The 18,093-nt window shown below is 38.1% G+C and overlaps 1 protein-coding gene across 2 annotated transcripts in view; it reads left to right on the forward strand.

Moving 5' to 3' along the window:
- The window catches only part of ZNF804A (zinc finger protein 804A), a 235,289-nt gene that overhangs the window by 41,407 nt on the left and 175,789 nt on the right, over positions 1–18,093 (forward strand). Inside the window, exon 2 of one of the 2 annotated variants that reach the window (XM_073306100.2) lies at positions 12,883–13,038. The exons of the other annotated variant lie outside the window; for it this stretch is intronic. Within the exon in view, the coding sequence (XP_073162201.1) occupies positions 13,003–13,038 (36 nt within the window). The 5' untranslated portion in view covers positions 12,883–13,002. The remainder of the gene's footprint in view (positions 1–12,882; positions 13,039–18,093) is intronic. 2 annotated transcript variants of the gene reach the window in all.

An 18,093-nucleotide genomic window follows, 5' to 3' on the forward strand; every position in this document is an offset into this window, starting at 1 on the left:
ACTTACTGTATGCATATTATTTTTATTTCTTATTTCTCTTGTGCTTAGTTTTCTCATTGCCGAACACTCTACCACAGTCTGCCATAAGAGTCTTGTGCTGCAGCATTACCGTCTCACTAGATATCAGGCTAGTTCATAAAACAACTTGTGCTCTTTAATTTGGACTCGTATTGTTATCAATCGCCATCTTCCTCAACTCACTTCTCACTACCACCAAGGGTTGCCAAACCTCCAGGATTGTCCTGAGTCTCCAGGATTAAAGATGTCATGTGATAAAAACCCCAGGAATACATCCAACCAAACTTAGCAACCCTACTACTAACTCGACTCCATCCCGTTTTATCACACATGTAGAAGAGTTTACAATCTAAGCCAAACTCCTTTGCTGCGTTCCCCATCCATCATGTTTCCTGCTGTCAGCACAGAACATCGAATTTTTTTCTTACCATCATGTAAGCTATTTCCACATCTCTACCATTCAAACATTCAGTGTTGCTACTTTTACAATATGGGCCTTCTTGGCTGTGAAGGTCATTGCTTTTTCTCTCACTCTTCATTCTGGCCACTAATTCCCTTGACCCTCTAGAGACAGGTCTGATGCTGACCACCAGAAATCCTACTGTCCTGTGGCTGCCAGACTTGAAGTGGGAAAAATTCTGGCATAGGGCTGAGACATATTTTCACAGTTAGCAGTGATCCCTCACAAAGAGGCATACAGGCCAGTCTCACCTCTCCTTATAACTGGTATCTCCTACTATGCTTTGGCAACTCACCAAAAAAAATAAACTGTTTGCACTGAATTAATCACTTTTGCACCAAAAAAACTATAGTGTATTGGTGGATCCCTGACATCCACCACACTGAGAGGGCCTTTCCCCAGCTAAACTAAGTATAGGCCCACTCTCTTCCCGCCATGTTGCCCCAGCCCTAGTAGATCCAGAATTTTCCTTTTCCTAGTTAAACTGTCCTCCTGGACTGGAGAGCCCCATCTGCCATGAGCTGTCTAGTCATTTTTAAAAGGCACCAGATACCCACCTTTTACACCTCCATTTTTGGATTAAAACAAACAACCCTGCCACATGAAGATATGTGATCAGGAGTTTGGCTATCATAGCCAATCAGAGACGTTGGTCTTTTATAGGCATTTTATAGATGTTGGGAGCTCATTCCCACAACCTCACCCCAACCATAACAGCCCTTTTTGGAAGCTGATCCTTTATATTAGGGGAGGGAAAAACCTGTTTCACTGTTTGTTTTTTGTTTTTTTTTACAGGCACCATGTGTGCCAGTGTGCACGCATTGTGGGGTTTCACTTTCCTTTTATGCATTTAGGTAGGGTATCACTTTGGTAGATGAATCAATTAGCAAGGTCAATGTTTCTTTGTAAAGTCAGAACTTTATGTATATATATAATTTGTATATATGGCAGGGAGCCAAAAAATATACTTACCTGATAACTGAAGCAGCTGATGACAATATTACTCTCTTGAGCACAAAAATGCAAACAAAAGTTACTAATATAGACAGACAATCCATATAATCTCTCTATGACTTAATAATAGAATAATAGTCAGCTTTTTCCCAGACAAGAGATGACCCCACCCCACCTGAATTTGCTCCATTTATTGTATTGTCCCTTCAGCATTCTAACTGAATATTTACTTTGCTTGGAGAGAAGGAGGGAGCATATCAGCAACAGCTGGGCTGTTCTTGAAGAAAGCTATTTGTTCATGCAGCTGATATCAAGAGAGTGTTTACAAAATTGTAATCTCAGTTTGAACGTGATGTTTCTTTTCTGTGGTTTTGGTCCTGTCAGTGTTAATGGTTTGCTCCTCTAAAGACGAACAGAGGAAAATTACTGAGTGTCAATCAGGACTTCTTTTTGCCCTGGAACCAAAACATTTGTAAAACATAAACGTGAGAATATTCTTCGCGCATGGTTACTAGTTCAGGGTATCACTGTAAATGCTCAGTAATGCCAGACTTGTAGGAGAGCTCTGTGTAAACTTGAAAGTTTGTCTTTCTCTGCAACCGCAACTGGTCCAGTAAAAGATATTACATCTTGAGATCCACCTTGCCTCTCTAATTCTCAAAAAAGACATATAACATTGTAGGGTATATAGATACATATTAAGTATTCAGTAGTAGCAGTTGGGGGTGTAATGGGAGTAGGGAATGAAGTCCTCAGTGATTACCTTCAAGTAATTTTCTTCAGAGCCAGTTTGAGACAGTGAGCAGAATTCAGAGGATTGTATTCAGCCACATTTGCACATTCTAAATAGTACTTTAATTCCTGAGGAGTCCCACTGATTTTAGTGACGCTACTTGTGGAGTAAGGTACTATTCACTGTAAGTAAGGGTGGCAGAATCTGGTCCTAACTGAAGGAGAAAAGTGGGGGTATGGTACTTTTGGTGCTTTGTTTTAGCTGGATATCCCATATTTAATCAGCAGTTATACGCAGAGTGGTTACGTGATAAATCCCTAAACACACACACACACACCTTGTGCACTGATTTGAAAAAAATAAACAGGCAGATTGGCCCCATGCAATTTTAACTAGATTTGTACTTTTTAACCATCAACTTACACAGTCTGGTCATGAAGAATTTTGAAACAGAAACTGCATCACCATCTACAGGGATTCTGAGGAAGGTTCTTCAAGCATTCTCCAATAAAAGAGAGCAGGTGGCTCCGAATTGGTTTTGTCCAGAAAAAGCATTCTAATACATTCATTCCTGTTTTACATCCCTGATATTTAACATAGATTTTTCATAGTGCATTCAAACTGATTGGTATATTTAGAAGGTTTATAGTATATGTTGGCTCTTTCAGCAAGACACTGATATGTTTACTTATGTAACTCTGGATTTATCTTCTCTTTAATCCCATTGTGTTTTGCTAAACACCTGTTTGTATTATCTGACATGCAGAAATATGCTAATCTGTCCAAGTGATGAGCTTTTGAGTCCTATATTGCTTAAACTCAGGCATGTCTATGTGGTGGGGTAGTGGGGTGTGCTCTATGGGGGTGTGATTTCCAAAGAACACTAATGTGTTGTGGATTAATTAGTCTGCAGTAAAGGTTCCTAAATGCACTTTACCATAGTACTGTTTCAAATAGCATTAGTTTAAAGCACACCAGCAGGGTCTTCACACACCAATTAATACACATCATGTTAGTGCTCTTTAGAAATCACACCCCCATAGAGCACATGATCTCACCAAGTAGACAAACCCTCAGAGGCTTGCTTATCCAGAAGAAATATTGGTAACAGTTAAAATATCCTGTTCTTTTGAATAATGTATGTATCACAGTGACTGGCTTTACAGGGCATGTAGAGTTGTAGACTTGTAAATGTTGAAACAGGAATAATCTCTAAAGAGTCTGTCTTCATTTGTTAATTAGCCTGGTATTTTACATTAAGTATCCAAATAATATATTAAATCCATGAACATGGTTGCCTGATATCAAAGGGGAAAAGTTTCAATTGTTGATCAGTGAAAATACAGAAAAGTATTACATGACTGAGACAATATTTACTGATTAATTTTATGTTTTCATATACAGTGTTTCATATCTTGCATTGTACCAGAACATATTGCATCTCTGAGGATAGCTGATGTTTCCACTGTATACGATTGAAATGGTAAATATTCAAGAATTCAGTTAAAAAAAACGTTATTAAATTGCAGGCATCGGTGATGGCATTTTGAAAAGCTAAATTTCTATAAAGTTTTAGTTTTTTTCCCTTTTTTACTCTCCTCTCCTCATCGTCACTTGTATTAGTAAGTACAGAAGCTACATTATCATGAGTTTTTCCTACTGTGTAAATACTTCTAGATTTGCAGCTTTTTAAAGATCAATTTAAGTCATGGAAGGCTTTAATTTGCTTTCTCCAAAATAGGTCCTCTGTTGTCCTATTTTTCAAAGCAGTGGTGCTCAGACTTTTCTACATCAAGAGCTGCATTGACAACACATGAGAAGACCCAGAACCACACACAATTTGCATAATACATATTTACATGTATTTTACTTTTAAAAATAAGTGCATTAAATTATGCCTGCTTGGCTGAAATAAACTTGTCTGAGATCACCAGCAATAAAAATTTGCAGTAGGACAGCTTTGTCCTCTACTTGAAATCACAGGGAGAAGGCAGCCACGGGCTATATTCCAGGATTCCCTGGATCATATCTGACCCTCAGAGTGCACTTCATAAAGCAAAATTGTTGGCTCTTGTTGTTAAACAGGCTGCCCTGTCCTGATTTTCAAATTGAAAGGCAGCAGACCTATGCTATAAACAAATCAGATTCAGCTGTGGTGGAACCGGTATAGAATAAATACTGCTTCTGAGAGCAACTAGTTTTCTAAGGCCTATGAGATGTGACAGTATTCTGTTTAGCTGATAAATTGCAGTGTAGTAGGAAGGATGCTACAATGAGTATTGATTTCTTTTCTGCATAGAACTCATTTTGCTACAGCTTGTGAATTGCCTTCATGAGCTGACAATCCATTAAGGATCACTTTGTGTGTCTCTTCCTTCATTATTGCTTCTTTTACTGCTTTCTGCTTTACTGCCTTTAAAATACATTGTCAAAGCAAAATAAAATAGGTAAGAGGGGAAACTGTAATAGTAGCAAAACAAGTTGGTCCCTGGTAAATGACTTTATTGAAAAAAGTATTTTACTGGGCAACTATGTGCAAAGATGACTTTCTTTTGAAGGTGCTAAACATATTATATTAAAATTCTTTTATAGTAGTATAACTCATCTAAAAATTGTAATTCTGTATCATACAACAGTCATTTTATTATATAATTTTCAAGTCAGAACAGCTAAAACTTCTATGGATATTATTATAGTCTTACCCATTCTTACTTGCCGAATCAGAATGACCTAGAATGAATAGACTCCAATAATTTCTTAACAGATCTTACATTTCTCTTCCTATATGCCCAGCATTTCTATTTCTTATTTGGAATGAGTTTGGCAATTTATATCTGTCAGTATTATTAGCCTTATTGCCTTTTCAAGTAAACTGTATAACTCTGGTGGTTTGAATGTCTAATGGCACAAAAGCTGTGATGTAGCTAAGAAGGAAAATTAAGTTTAGGAATTCTGCAAGATCCCCCCCCCCCAACCCTCTTACCCTTCTGATTTCAGAGTCATTTCAAAATCCCTGTCATTTACCTCCCTTGCTTCTCTTCAGCTGGATCTGCCTAACAGCCTAGAGGAGTTAAGTTCTGGTGTCTGTTTATAAAACTGAATTGGGAGCGTGAAACAGCTTTTGGAAACTTGAATATTTCTTGGCTGCTGTGGAGTACCATGGGAAGGCCAGATGCCCTGAAACTAATGTGTCTTCCTTTGAAAAGCATGGCGCCAGCTGGTGCACTTAATGGCATTTTGTTCGCTTCCAGGCCCCTTTCTGAAGTTCTAGTTTTATATGAGGGATGAGGAACGGATAGTGCTAAACAGCTCCCGATTTTCCTGTTAGCAACTAAAACTATGAGCAACTAAAACCTTAAAAGGTAACCAAAGAAATTATGGCTGGGCATAGACACCAATTAAACGTAAGAAAACCAAAGAAACAACAGTGTGCGTCTGTGTGTGTGCACGCACGCGTGTGGGGGCGTGTGTGCTTCAGCTGCTTTTCCCTCCAAACCGGCTTCTTTGCTTTTAACTCATTTTATTTCCCTACCAGGAATTATAGAGACATAATTGACCAGTCAGACTATGTCCTAGAACAGTCTCAGTCCATAATTGTGTTTATAACACTTCTGGATAACAATCCACCTTTGGTGTAATTTGTTTAAAAGAAAGAGATCAGAAAGAAATACAATAAAGCCCAAGAAGAGGAAGGGATCACATGTGTGGCATGAATACACAATAGCTGATTTTTCTCAGGTTTACAGTGATGTGCAGCACAAGGCATTGGTCAGACTACAGCTCTCTTATAAACAATATTAAGGTTTTTCCTTTGAGTTTCCTGGCTTTTGTGAGCATGTACTATAGCGTTCACTCTTCTAAATTTGATTAAAGTCAAATCCTTGACTGTGTTCGTGGAACAGCAAGAAATACAGAAGTAAGAGGCATGTGCCATTACTGCTTATCATTGAACCAGCTGTGGAAGAGGTGGCTTCAACACCCGCTACATGCTTAGGAGTGTGGCCAGTAACCTTGTAAATTAATTTGTATTAAACATAAAGATGCTTGAAATGGCACTGAAATAAATCAATCTCTGGGTCCTTGTGAACTTGTGTTGTCTTGATTGTCTTAGTGAAGGTTTCAGTCCATTAGCCCAGTGAAGTGTTAATTCCCAGTTTTCCTGCTGGAGTGGCAAATCTGTCAAAGATAGTTGGAAAGACTGAATTTTCTCTTTAAAGGCAGTCCCCTGCAGAGTGCAGATAATCTGAATTTCACATACATTGAGCAAAACTTTTTTTTAAAATTTAGGTATTTTATTATGTATTTTATCATAGCAGTTACTAATTTATCCCGATATAGGTAAACTAACTGAAAACTAACTTACTTGGCTTGCCTTTAAGATCATACCAGTGCATTTGCTGTTCTGCTTCCTCCTGTTACCATAGTACTGAAGTCCTAGTGATTGGGATATTTGAATAGTATTATAAAACTGCGAATTCAATATGTTTGCCAAAAATGTAACAAACACGCACAGAGAAGAATATCCATATAGATATGTCTTGCAAAATTGTCATGAGAATTTAGCAGCCCAGACAAAAAATACACGTACCAATGCTTTATTACAGTGATTGTTAATGAGAAAAATAACAGCATTTCACTCCCCCGTAATAAATTACTCACCCTCAACAAGAATCAAGCAGAATTTTCCGAGCCCTGGCTCTTGCAGACAACACCTGGAAACTAAAATTAGGGGGTAGGGGAGTGTACTGAGGTTGTCTGTAAAGTTTTTGTTTTAAATTAAAAAAAATTTCTGTTTTTAGATATGCCCTTTGCACGATGTTAGAGTGGTTGCCAATATTCACCTTCATCTTCTTTACGCAGTATGCTAGATGCCAGAGTTTCTCTATACATACAACTGGAAATATCTGTAATATCTCAGATGCCACTATGCTGTAATTAAATGTGAACTGTTTAATATCAGCTATTATATATTCTGGACCAGTAATTACATTATAAATTATTTCCTATTTGGGCAAATTCTGTGCCAATTTATGACTTGTGCAATTCAAGGTCATAGTTGGTGTCCTGGTATTCTCTTCCTATTGACAAAGAAATATTTACTGAAGCCCTGATCTTACACCAATGATGACATTGGAAGTTATGCCTTTGATCTCAGAAGGGGGAGGATCAGGATATTATTTTGATTTTTTGTTTATTTTTCGTTAAGTTCATCAGTCTGAATTTTAGTAGGAAGTGTGCTGTATAGAACACACACTCTTTAGACACATGCTTATGTATTTAATAACAGTTAATCATTTTGCTAAGAATTACCTTATAATAGGCAACAGCTTTACTAATGGCTTTTCTTTTAGAGCATTTTAAATGTTCTTTAGAATCTGTTTTTATGCAAAGTGGGTCTGAATCACTCATTGTGATCTTAATTTCACCAGCCACACGTTTCCAGGTGATGATATGTAATTAATAGCAAAGCATCTGACAATGTATTTTTCATTTAGTAATTAAAGACACTGAAAATTTTGCACTGCAAGCTTTTATTTTTTAATTTATCCTTGGTCAGTGTAAAAGCATCAGAAACTTCCAGCACTGCATGAAGATGAAAGGGAATATTTTTAGTGTGTGTGTGTGTGTGTGTATGGTTAGCTGCCCAAAGACCTGTACATTGTCAGATCCCTTGCAAAATATTTATTACTCCATCCAAAGTGGAGCTGATTTTGTCTGGCAAGGAATTTAGTTATATGTACGAGCTGATGGAGAGAAGGGAGTTGCATTTTGTAGATAAGGATTAGGAGGAAACACTGTAGAGGTTTTCCTGCAGGTGGATAATATTGGGCCCAGTACAAAGCACTGTCTCCACTTCTGCTGGTCACTATGCAAAATACTCTACAGATACCCTCCATACAGTTCAAAATGAATGAGAGAATTGAAAGATCAAGGACAGAAAGAAAGGGAGGTTCTTGGGAGAGAGAAGTAATACCTGTGGGGAGCCAGCAGAGGCTTTATTAAAACTAACTTTGTGAGAAGAAAATAATATTATGACATTTCATTAAAATTCATGTCAGATGGACTAAGACAGCTGTCAGGGAGGGCTATTTCCGCATCCTGGGGCTTATGTGCTGTAGTCCTGCTGAGCCAGCAGGTCTCGGGCAAGACAGCCAGCTGCCTAGAACGAGGGGAACCAAGTGTCTTTGCATTTGGCATATAGGGGAGCCTGGCTAGCCAGCTCCCCTCATTATTCCAGTCCTCAGTGCTCTGAAGTTTGAGTGATACAATCTATCTTTTGGATAATCAGAGTTCTAATGTACAGTATGTGTGATCATTCCTTTGTAGTCGTCTGAGTTTAATGTCACATTGGTACGTTTTGATAATTTTAACACATTTTAAATAATCAAATTATATTTGTGCACTTATCTCAGTATGATTGGTATATATTAGTTCATGGTTCTTAATACCAATAAGTAAAACATGTATGGTAAGTAAATTAAAAAGGTGTATTAGCAGCTAAAGATGTAGCTAGGTGTTATGAATAAATAAAATCACCCATGTAAAATACACTTTTTTCAAATCAATTAGTTTCAATTACTTTCATCTAATGTAAATTAGCCTAAGGTTGTTGTTATTTCAGAATTCTCTTTTGTACTGTAACAAATAAATGGCTTGATTTCCTTTTTAAAAATATATACTAGTGGTATAAAATACTTTGAAGTATTAGATCTATCACTTTAAAGGCACAGAAGAGCTTGAAAAAGAATAAAATAAAATAACCTCCTCTCCCCCTACAAAATCAAGCAAAACTTTCAAAGGAAACTATCTGAAAAAAATAGGGGAGGGGAGAGAAAGGTCAGTAAATTGATTTTTATCCCTTCAATAACTTCCAATAACAGCACATTTAAAATAATTAAACTAGTCTAAAGCAGCATAGTTATAAAAATGAATATTGACCGTGAAATAAAAAAAGGAAATTGAAATAGTAATATCTTACATTTATGTAGTTTATTTCATCTTGAATCTGAAGGATCTGAAAGCATTTTATAAACATAGGCATTATCATTTAAGGCCAAATTCTCATAACCTTACTCAGGAGAAGTAGTATCGGTGACTTGTGGTAAGGTGCTGCTCAGCATCAGTCCGGGAATCAGTCTGGCCTTTTGTTTTTTATCACTTTGTTATGCTATTTCTCAAATAATTCAACCCATACAGTATGATACTCTACAATTATTTTTCCAAACTTTAGAAACATATTTGTCATATCTTGCATAATAAGATCTATTACTACAATATAGGATTATGTGGTCACAGGTTATTTCTCATATTATCCATTTAAATATTTGTTTCACATAATAGACATACATGGGTAGCATGTTATAATATTTACTTTTTTATTGAAATAACTTTCCTGTAATAGAGATTGTACATCCAAATCAGAGTGGAAGCATGTTGGCAATGTTCAAACTAGTCTGTGCTTTGTGGATTAATAGAGGACTACAGTCTGGAAAGGAAATTGCTCCTTTTTGTTAAGACATGAGCCTGGAACTCAGGAGATCCAGGTTCAGTTCCTAGGTTTGCTACAAACTTCCTCTGTGACCTTGGGATGAAAACATTAATAGGAGTTGGAGGCCTGACTCCATTAAGATAATTTGAATGTCCTAGCCTTTATCTTTTTCTACCTCAGTTCCACCATCTGTGAAATGGATTATGATAATATTTTGTTTCTGTCATCCTTTGTCTGTTGTTGTTTCATGGGAGGTGTAGTTCATAAACCTGATGTACCCATTATTCTCTATGTGCTAGGCTCCCTGGCTGGATTATATCTCCCTTAATGCACTGTTGCAGGACTTCCATGATGTATCCTGCAGCTCCATCAGAGGTTCAATCTGCATTGCCTTATGGGATGTGTATAGTACTCCAGTCCTTATTCCAGTTTAGGATCATTTGAGCCAGGGAGTTTGGAGATATAAACCCAGAATAAATAGCCATTTTTTCCCAAAAAAATTCTAGGTAGGTGATTTGTTTGTTTTTGGTGCAGAACTAAAGTTCAAACTTTTGCTGTGCTGCAGGTAAATATGGTCTCAGCTGGTCTATATTTATCCATGGTAGAGCCTGGCACCCATTAAGTCTCTGGGGGACGCAAGCTGTAAACAGTATTTAAGGACACTTCAGTTCTTTGTGTGAAGAGAGGTAGAGTCTGGAAGTGTGCATGCACTAATAAAGAAAAAAATATGGGAGGGGGTTTGTATGCAGCCACTGTACGCTTGTCTGGATAGTTTAAGGGAATGTGACAATGGCATTGCCCCTGGTGAACACCCTGCCACTGACATTTTTAGTACAAACTTTTGTACACCTCTGCAGTAAAGATTTAATAACTTGTGTTGCTTGTTGTAAGTTGTCTCTGTTATAATGTGTTTTTATTTTATGGGGAGGTTTACTGAATACAGTAGAATGGTCAGCAGCCAGTCTACCAATTTTTTTTTGTTATGACTGGTGGGGAGAAGCCAGAGACAAGGGACTTTGTGTGCGGTGTAGGGAATGGGGTACTGGGACAGGGATAGGGGTTTTGGTTATGTAAGGATTAGGCAATGAGCACTGATCGTAGGTAAGCCTTGGATTGATTGATTGAGAAAATCTGTATTTTACTCATCCCTGGGGGTATAAGTGGAGTGTGGGGGCAAGTGGCTACTTCTTGATCTCAGGGTAGATTAATGCACAGTTTCCAAAGACAAACAGAGCGGAGGTACAGACAACACAGGTACTTGACTGCTGACGGAAAATAAGTGTGTGCTGCCAGGGTTGCAAAATGTAGATTCTGGATGATTCCTGGATCTTGAGGTTGCAGGAGTTTTGTGGGAGAACAAGGAGTACACCATGATATGGGGATTGCTGACTACAGGCTGATGTGGTCCATTACATGTTAATTGCAGGACATGATGATGTGTACAACTGCCTGAATAACAATTAACTCCTACCAGCCACATATCTCTTCCTGTTAAAAAACCTAGGACATTCAATGGCAAAAGCTATGTCAATACAAAGTGAAGGTTGCTTGGTGGTGTATCATTCCCTGTCAAAATGTTGAGTTGAGCAAAACTCAGGAAATGCACAATTAAGGATTACTTTGGGGGGGAGGGGGCAAGTATCAGAGGGGTAGCCGTGTTAGTCTGAATCTGTAAGAGCGGCAAAGAGTCCTGTGGCACCTTATAGACTAACAGACATATTGGAGCATAAGCTTTCGTGGGTGACTACCCACTTCGTCGGATCCATGTGAGGGGGATGACACAGTTGTGCGTATGATAGGAGGAGATCTATGTTTTGCGCCCTTTGATGTGTGTGACCAAAGGGAAGAGCTGCATGTGTACCTTCAGGATATGTATGCATCATTTCAGTGCATAATTGTATAGGTTTTGTCAGTAGGAGGGCACAAGCTTTTTATTCAAAGGCTATTGTCAGCAGAGAAGTGAAAGGGTTCCAATTCTTTAATGTTGGTTAAGAGAAAATGTAGGTTGAGATGGCATCCTGTAAATGCAAGGGAGTTGTAAAAGGCTTTTAAATGCTTCTTAAATTGTACATGTTGGGCATTCTTTATGGGGCGGGGGGTTGACTAAGTGTGAGTGTGTATGTATGCTAGCATCTGGAACCTGCTAAATCCTATAGTGCCAGGGCCCAGTGTGAGTATGTGCTATGTACACATTGGGGCATTCCTCAAAGAGGAAAGTGAAAAAGTGGTGTGGGCAACTCCTCCCTTCACCCTTTTTTGTCCTTTAATAATATTAGAAGGAATTCTGGGAATGAATAGATTGTAAAAGGAGGTGAAGACCTTATACACTTCAGCAACTGTGGGATTGACAGAATAAATTATATGTATTAAAGGCGTATATTGGGACATTGCTGAAAGAGGGCAGAATTAAGGTTGAATGGGGAACCCTAAACTATGCATTTTCTGGTTTTCAGAAGTTTGAGTTTTGCTCAACTCAATGTTCTGCAAAGGAATGACATGCTACCAAGCAATCTTAACTCTGTGTTAATATATTTTTTGCCATTGAACATAACAGCCTTCTGTGTTAAAGATCTTATTAAGGCAGAAATTCAAGGATATTGCATCTGAGCGTGAAGATAATACGAAGACACTACACAAATTACAAACCTATCCTATATAGTTAGTGTAGCAATATAATTAGTAGTTAGTATAGTATAGTATAACCTATATAGTTAGTAGACACACAACAGGCTCAGTTAAGGATAGAGGAGTGCTGTGTGTGTAATGGCCATCATACAGTAGATCAGTGGTTCCCAAACTTGTTCCGCCACTTGTGCAGGGAAATCCCCTGGCGGGCCGGGCCAGTTTGTTACCTGCCACGTCCGCAAGTTCGGCTGATCGCTGCTCCAGGCAAATAGGGGCTGCAGAAAGCGGCGGCCAGTACATCCCTTGGCCCGCGCCACTTCCAGCAGCTCCCATTGGCCTGGAGCAGCCAACCACGGCCACTGGGAGCTGCGATCAGCTGAACCTGTGGATGCAGCAGGTAAACAGCCCAGCCTGGCCCACCAGAGGCTTTCCCTGCACAAGCAGCGGAGCAAGTTTGGGAACCACTGCAGTAGATAATTCAATACAATGATAAGTATTGTTATGGACTAGTATAACATACAGTAGAAAGAATAAATATTCCCAAATTGGAAATACCTAAAGCAGGGTTTAATTTTAATACAAATTATAATGAATGTTTTACAGATTTGCATGAATTGTTTGCAATCTCATACTCAAACCAAGATAATGAAATCTGAACACATGGATTTAAGCTTTGGCATAAATAACATGAGGACTCTAAATACATCAGACTGCCTTTAATGTATGGAGATTTTTTACATTTTACAGCTACAATCCCTGGTAAGTGAGATTTTAAAAAATATATAAAGAGTCTATCATAAAAGTAAGAATTCTTAATTTATTGTAGTAGTGTATGGAGTCCTTTAGAAGAGATTACTCCAGCAATAAAACAAAGTGTGCACAGCACTCTTGTGGCACAGACATCTGTCATTCAAACAGATGTCACTCCATAAACCTGCAAATATAACCCTGTTCTCCATTCTGTATGGATAATAGAATTCTTTAGGTAGATTTACTTGGTGGCATTTGTTTAAGTGACAGATGTTCATGTCATAGTGCTATTCAGTGGAGAGTTGACCTTATTTTTTCGGGGTAGTGGTTCCAGCTCAAGCATTTTAATTATATGTATGGAATGTATGTATACCTTCATTAAAAATTAAACTCATATGCATGTTCTTATGCACAAATTGTAGTGTATGTAAATGATGCTCTGAAAAATAAATTCAACAATTTGGTCTTAGGGCTGGATTCTGGCCTCCACTTTCTGCTTGTAAACATCAGGAGTAACTCTGTGAAATCAGTGAAGACACACAGTTGTAAAACCAGTGAGAGATAAGAATCAGGCCCCAGGTTCTCCAGGTAGATACTTGGCAGTCATGTAGATACTGTTTGCTGTAGCAGAGACCTGTCACAGCCAGAGGAGAGTCTGGAAGTGTTCTTTCCCCAGCTACATTCAGCCCTATCATTCCTTTTAAATTGAGGCTATGGCTACACTACAGTTTAAATCAATATATGTGGCTGAATTAGCCACCCCTCTGAGAGACATAATTTATGCCAGTTTAAGCACTAGTGTAGACAGTGCTATGTCGGTGGGAGAGCTTCTCCCACCAGCATGGCGACCACTGCTTGCCGGGGCTAGAGTAGTTAAGCCAACAGGAGAGCTGTTGCCCATCAGCTTAGAGCAGCTACATTAGAGAGCTTACAGTGATGCACTGATGCAGCTGTGCCGCTGTAAGATCTCTAGTGTAGCCATAGCCTGAGTCTTTAAGGAAGCCTTGTCAAGCGGATACGCTTGAGTGCAGGTTCTCGATCTCTGCCCCAGATGAGTCTCTTCCTTCTCATTCATCTTACCAGCTCCCAGGCTTGTGTGTTTCAAGTGGACTCCATGCTCCCCTTAATTTGCCCTCACTGAGTACTCTCTGCTGCTAGGACTGAGATTTCAGAAGCAACCCAGCTGAGCAGTGACTTGCATTCAGCAGATCCCTGCACAAAACAGTGACACCCAAGAAGACTCAAGAGCTGGAATTTTTTCTTCATTTTTCAAAATATCACACACAATCCAGATGGAGACGATATTTAGGAATAACCTAGATGGTTATATAATTAAATGTTTTAGGACTACAAGGTTTAGTTCACTAATACGCTTATTATATGGCACCGGTTTGACTGCTGGTTGAATACTATGTCCAGTTCTGGTGCCCACAATTCAAGAAAGGTATTGATAAATTGGAAAGGACTCAGAGAAGAGCTGCCAGCATGATTAAAAAGGATTAGAAAACATGCCTTATAGTGATAGACTCCAGGAGCTCACTCTATTTGGTTAACAAAGAGAAGGTTAAGGAGTGATTTAGTTACAGTCTGAGTATCTACGATGGGGAACAAATATTAAATAATGGGCTTTTCAGTCTAGCAGATAAAGGTATACCATGATCCAATGGCTGAAAGTTAAAGTTAGACAAATTCAGACTGGAAATAAGGAATAAAATTTTTAACAGAGAAAGTTAATTAAGCAGTGGAGCAATTTACCAATGGTAATGGTGGATTCTCCATCACTGATAATTTTAAAATCAAGATTGGATGTTTTTCTAAAAGATCTGCTTTAGGAATTATTTTAGGGAAGTTCTGTGGCCTGTGTTTTGTACAGGAGGTCAGACGAGATGATCACAATGTGTCCCTTCTGGTCTTGGAATCTCTGAATATGTGAACCTTCTATAGATTTTATTCAAAACTGCCTTTGTTCAGTAAATCAAACAAGGAAATATCCAAAATCCTCCTCCACAATACAGTGATGTCCTTGATTTCATTAGGCCCACTGCAGTATGAACTGTATCTTGTCAAGTACTTTTTTTTTTAAATGCTGAACTCCCAGTTGATTTCCATGAGGAGTTCTGCACCTAGATCAATGGCACAATATGCCCCATTATGCCCAGAAACCTATAGCAGGTTTATTTTGCTCATTATATAATCTTTGGGTCATGGTTCTCTCTAGTTACATTGTGGTAGAAAGCACTTTCCATGTGGTACTTCAGAACTACTCCACATTGTACAAGGAGCTGCATTGACTTACTATTTGTATATTAAGGGAAAGCAGTTTATTATCGTTATTTAACTTGAAAGCAAACACATTTTCAAGAGGAGTGCACTTTTGACTGCTTCACTTTGCAACTTTAATAGTCTTTTAATGTATGTTTTCGGGTGGGTTGGTATTAATATGGTGGTGCCCCTAAGGTATGCATTCAACAAACCTAGAAAACAGCATGACATTACTTTTGTAATCAATTTCTTCCTACTCACTATTTTCACCATATTGTTTGTTGCTGTTATTTGTCACACCTTACCTTAAATATAGATTGCTGTCACTTGAAAGCACTTGACAGGTTTTACTTGCATAAGTAATTCCATGAAATTTAATAGAACTTCTTCCATGGGTAAAGTTACTCCCTTGTGCAAGTGTTTACATGGTCAGGCTCTTAGTTTGTAAACACTTAGGTAATCAGAACATTCATTTTTTCAGTGCTTAATTAAATGCCTATTGTAGTTTTGGGTGCTACATAAGAAAACAGCTCACATGGCCAACAGTTTAGCTCTTGTGCATTGATTTCAGAATTCAAACTCTTTTGTTGTTAGATAAAAATATGGTGCAAAGCACATTTAACAATAGCATGTTTTGCATTACATAGTGAATGTGCCGTCTCTGAGACGTCATGAATTTTCATAAATAATTTTAATAAACTTCAATCATTTTTACGTTTTGTTAACACCATCACATCCATATATATAATATATAATTTTCTCTGTTTCACAGTGCCCATCCATAAGACTTGATTCCCTTTTAGTAGCACAGAGATCTAATACACTGTCTAAAAAAAATTCAGGACTAGATTATGCCTGTAATCAATCTCTGTGTAAAGGATGGCAGGTAATCCACCTGTGTTTCTGGGAGAAATAATCTACAGCTTGCCCTCACCAGAAGCAGATAACAGCCATTACTGCCCCATCCCAGCTCAGTTATACTGGCCTTTGTCCATCTTAGCCTACTCCTTGCCCTCATGCCGGGGAATAGCGAGGTACAGGCTGTATAGCCCTCCCCTTCCTCCATGCAACTGCATTGGGTTTATGGGGAGTCTGCTGGATGCATCCAAGGCCCCTAAATATGTTTCTGGCACAGTATTAACAATTAACCAGGTTTGAAAATTGAATTAATATTTTGTCCATTGTATGTAATTTGTTTATGTTCTATGTTTGTTTTTCTAATGTTTTACTTTCTCATTTATGTTTACTTCAATACAAAATGTCTCAAGAGTTTAAAAATTGTTCATTTGCTTCAGGCCATAAACTTTCTTTTTAGTACTCTGGAGAAACTCATTATGATGGATAAAGCATTATGAACAAATTGATAAAATAATGATTGTCAACTGACTGTTTATGATTTTTTTTAATTAAAAAGTTTTGTTGAATAAGTTTCCTTGCAATTCTGTGAAATAATTTAACTTAAAATGAAAGACCGCTTGGCTCATTTTATTGAATTCAAGAAGGCAATTACTGGAACAGGTCAGAAATTGGTAAGTACTTCGGATAAAAAATTTCCATTTACACAATTTTTTTTGAAAATGTTTGCAAATTTCTGGATTTTAAAAATGAAGTCTGTTTTCAAAAATAAAATTGGTTTTGAAAAGCAAACTTTTTTATTGAAAACAAATGTGTTGGTTTCTTTTTTTTTTTTTTCATTTAAAAACACACAGAGAGAACACTTTGAATCAAACAAATGGTTCCACAAAATATTTTATTCAGGAAATGTTGTCAAAAATGATTTTGTTGTAAAAAAAAAATTCCATGCAGCTGTAATAGTTTTGCATCTACATAAGGTAAATGTATCCTGTTGTAAATTTGGGGCTTTGTCATTATATGGATTATGAATGTGAAAAAAGTTACACACATGCATAAGTGTCTGTCAGATTTTTATTGCCAGGTGTTTTGGGAAAGGAAAGAGAATGTGCCTTTTTCTTTACACACCATGGTCTAGCTTATCTCCAACATACAAGCACCATCCTTCCCTGCCCTGATATACTCCCCTTCTGGTGGGGGCTATAAGGCATTTGGGCTTTTGGCTCATGGAGAGTTTCCCTGCAGCTTCACCACCTTAATTCTTCCCCTTCTTTTTGCCCTTCTGCCCACACCCCTTCCCAAGTTATATCTCCTCTTCCCTCCACCCCCCAGCCAAAATTATTAGTTGTGCATGTTTGGTGTTGTGTTGGAAAAGTAGTTTGGTAAAGGGTTGTGTGCAGAATGGCAGTTAATGTTAGTGATGGAAAGCAAACATCCCTAGGGGATAGGAGTGGATGTAGTGGTACAGGTCCTGTGATGTATAGTGGTGGGGTAATACTAAGGTGTATGCTCATGGGTGGAGGAGCAGAAGGTCTGAACTCGTAAGTGACTTAATATTTCATTTCCTTATTTTTACAGGTTTGTTAGGGTTCATACACACTTTAAAAAAACCTACCCACTTCACAACAGAATTTTGTATGCATTACTCTCTCCTAGGGTTTTTTAATTCTTAATTGGGGGCTAAAAATTGGATAAACTGGGAGAATGTGAGCTTATACAGAGTGGTGCAGCTACTGACAGAATATTTTATCTGTTGCAAGAAGCTTATGAACCCCTCACCAGTCAGCAGCTGCACATGAACCTTCTCTGAGGTAGGATAAAATCTGACAGAAAAGTGTAGCTCCTGACAGGGAAGGCTTTATGTATTCCTGGCCCTCCCAAACAGACTTGTGTGCGCCGAGTCCCAATCAGCCAATCAGGTCTGTGTGCACTGAACTTTCATCAAACATG

This window comes from Lepidochelys kempii, chromosome 11 (genome assembly GCF_965140285.1).
Source record: "Lepidochelys kempii isolate rLepKem1 chromosome 11, rLepKem1.hap1, whole genome shotgun sequence".
Classification (NCBI taxonomy): domain Eukaryota; kingdom Metazoa; phylum Chordata; order Testudines; family Cheloniidae; genus Lepidochelys; species Lepidochelys kempii.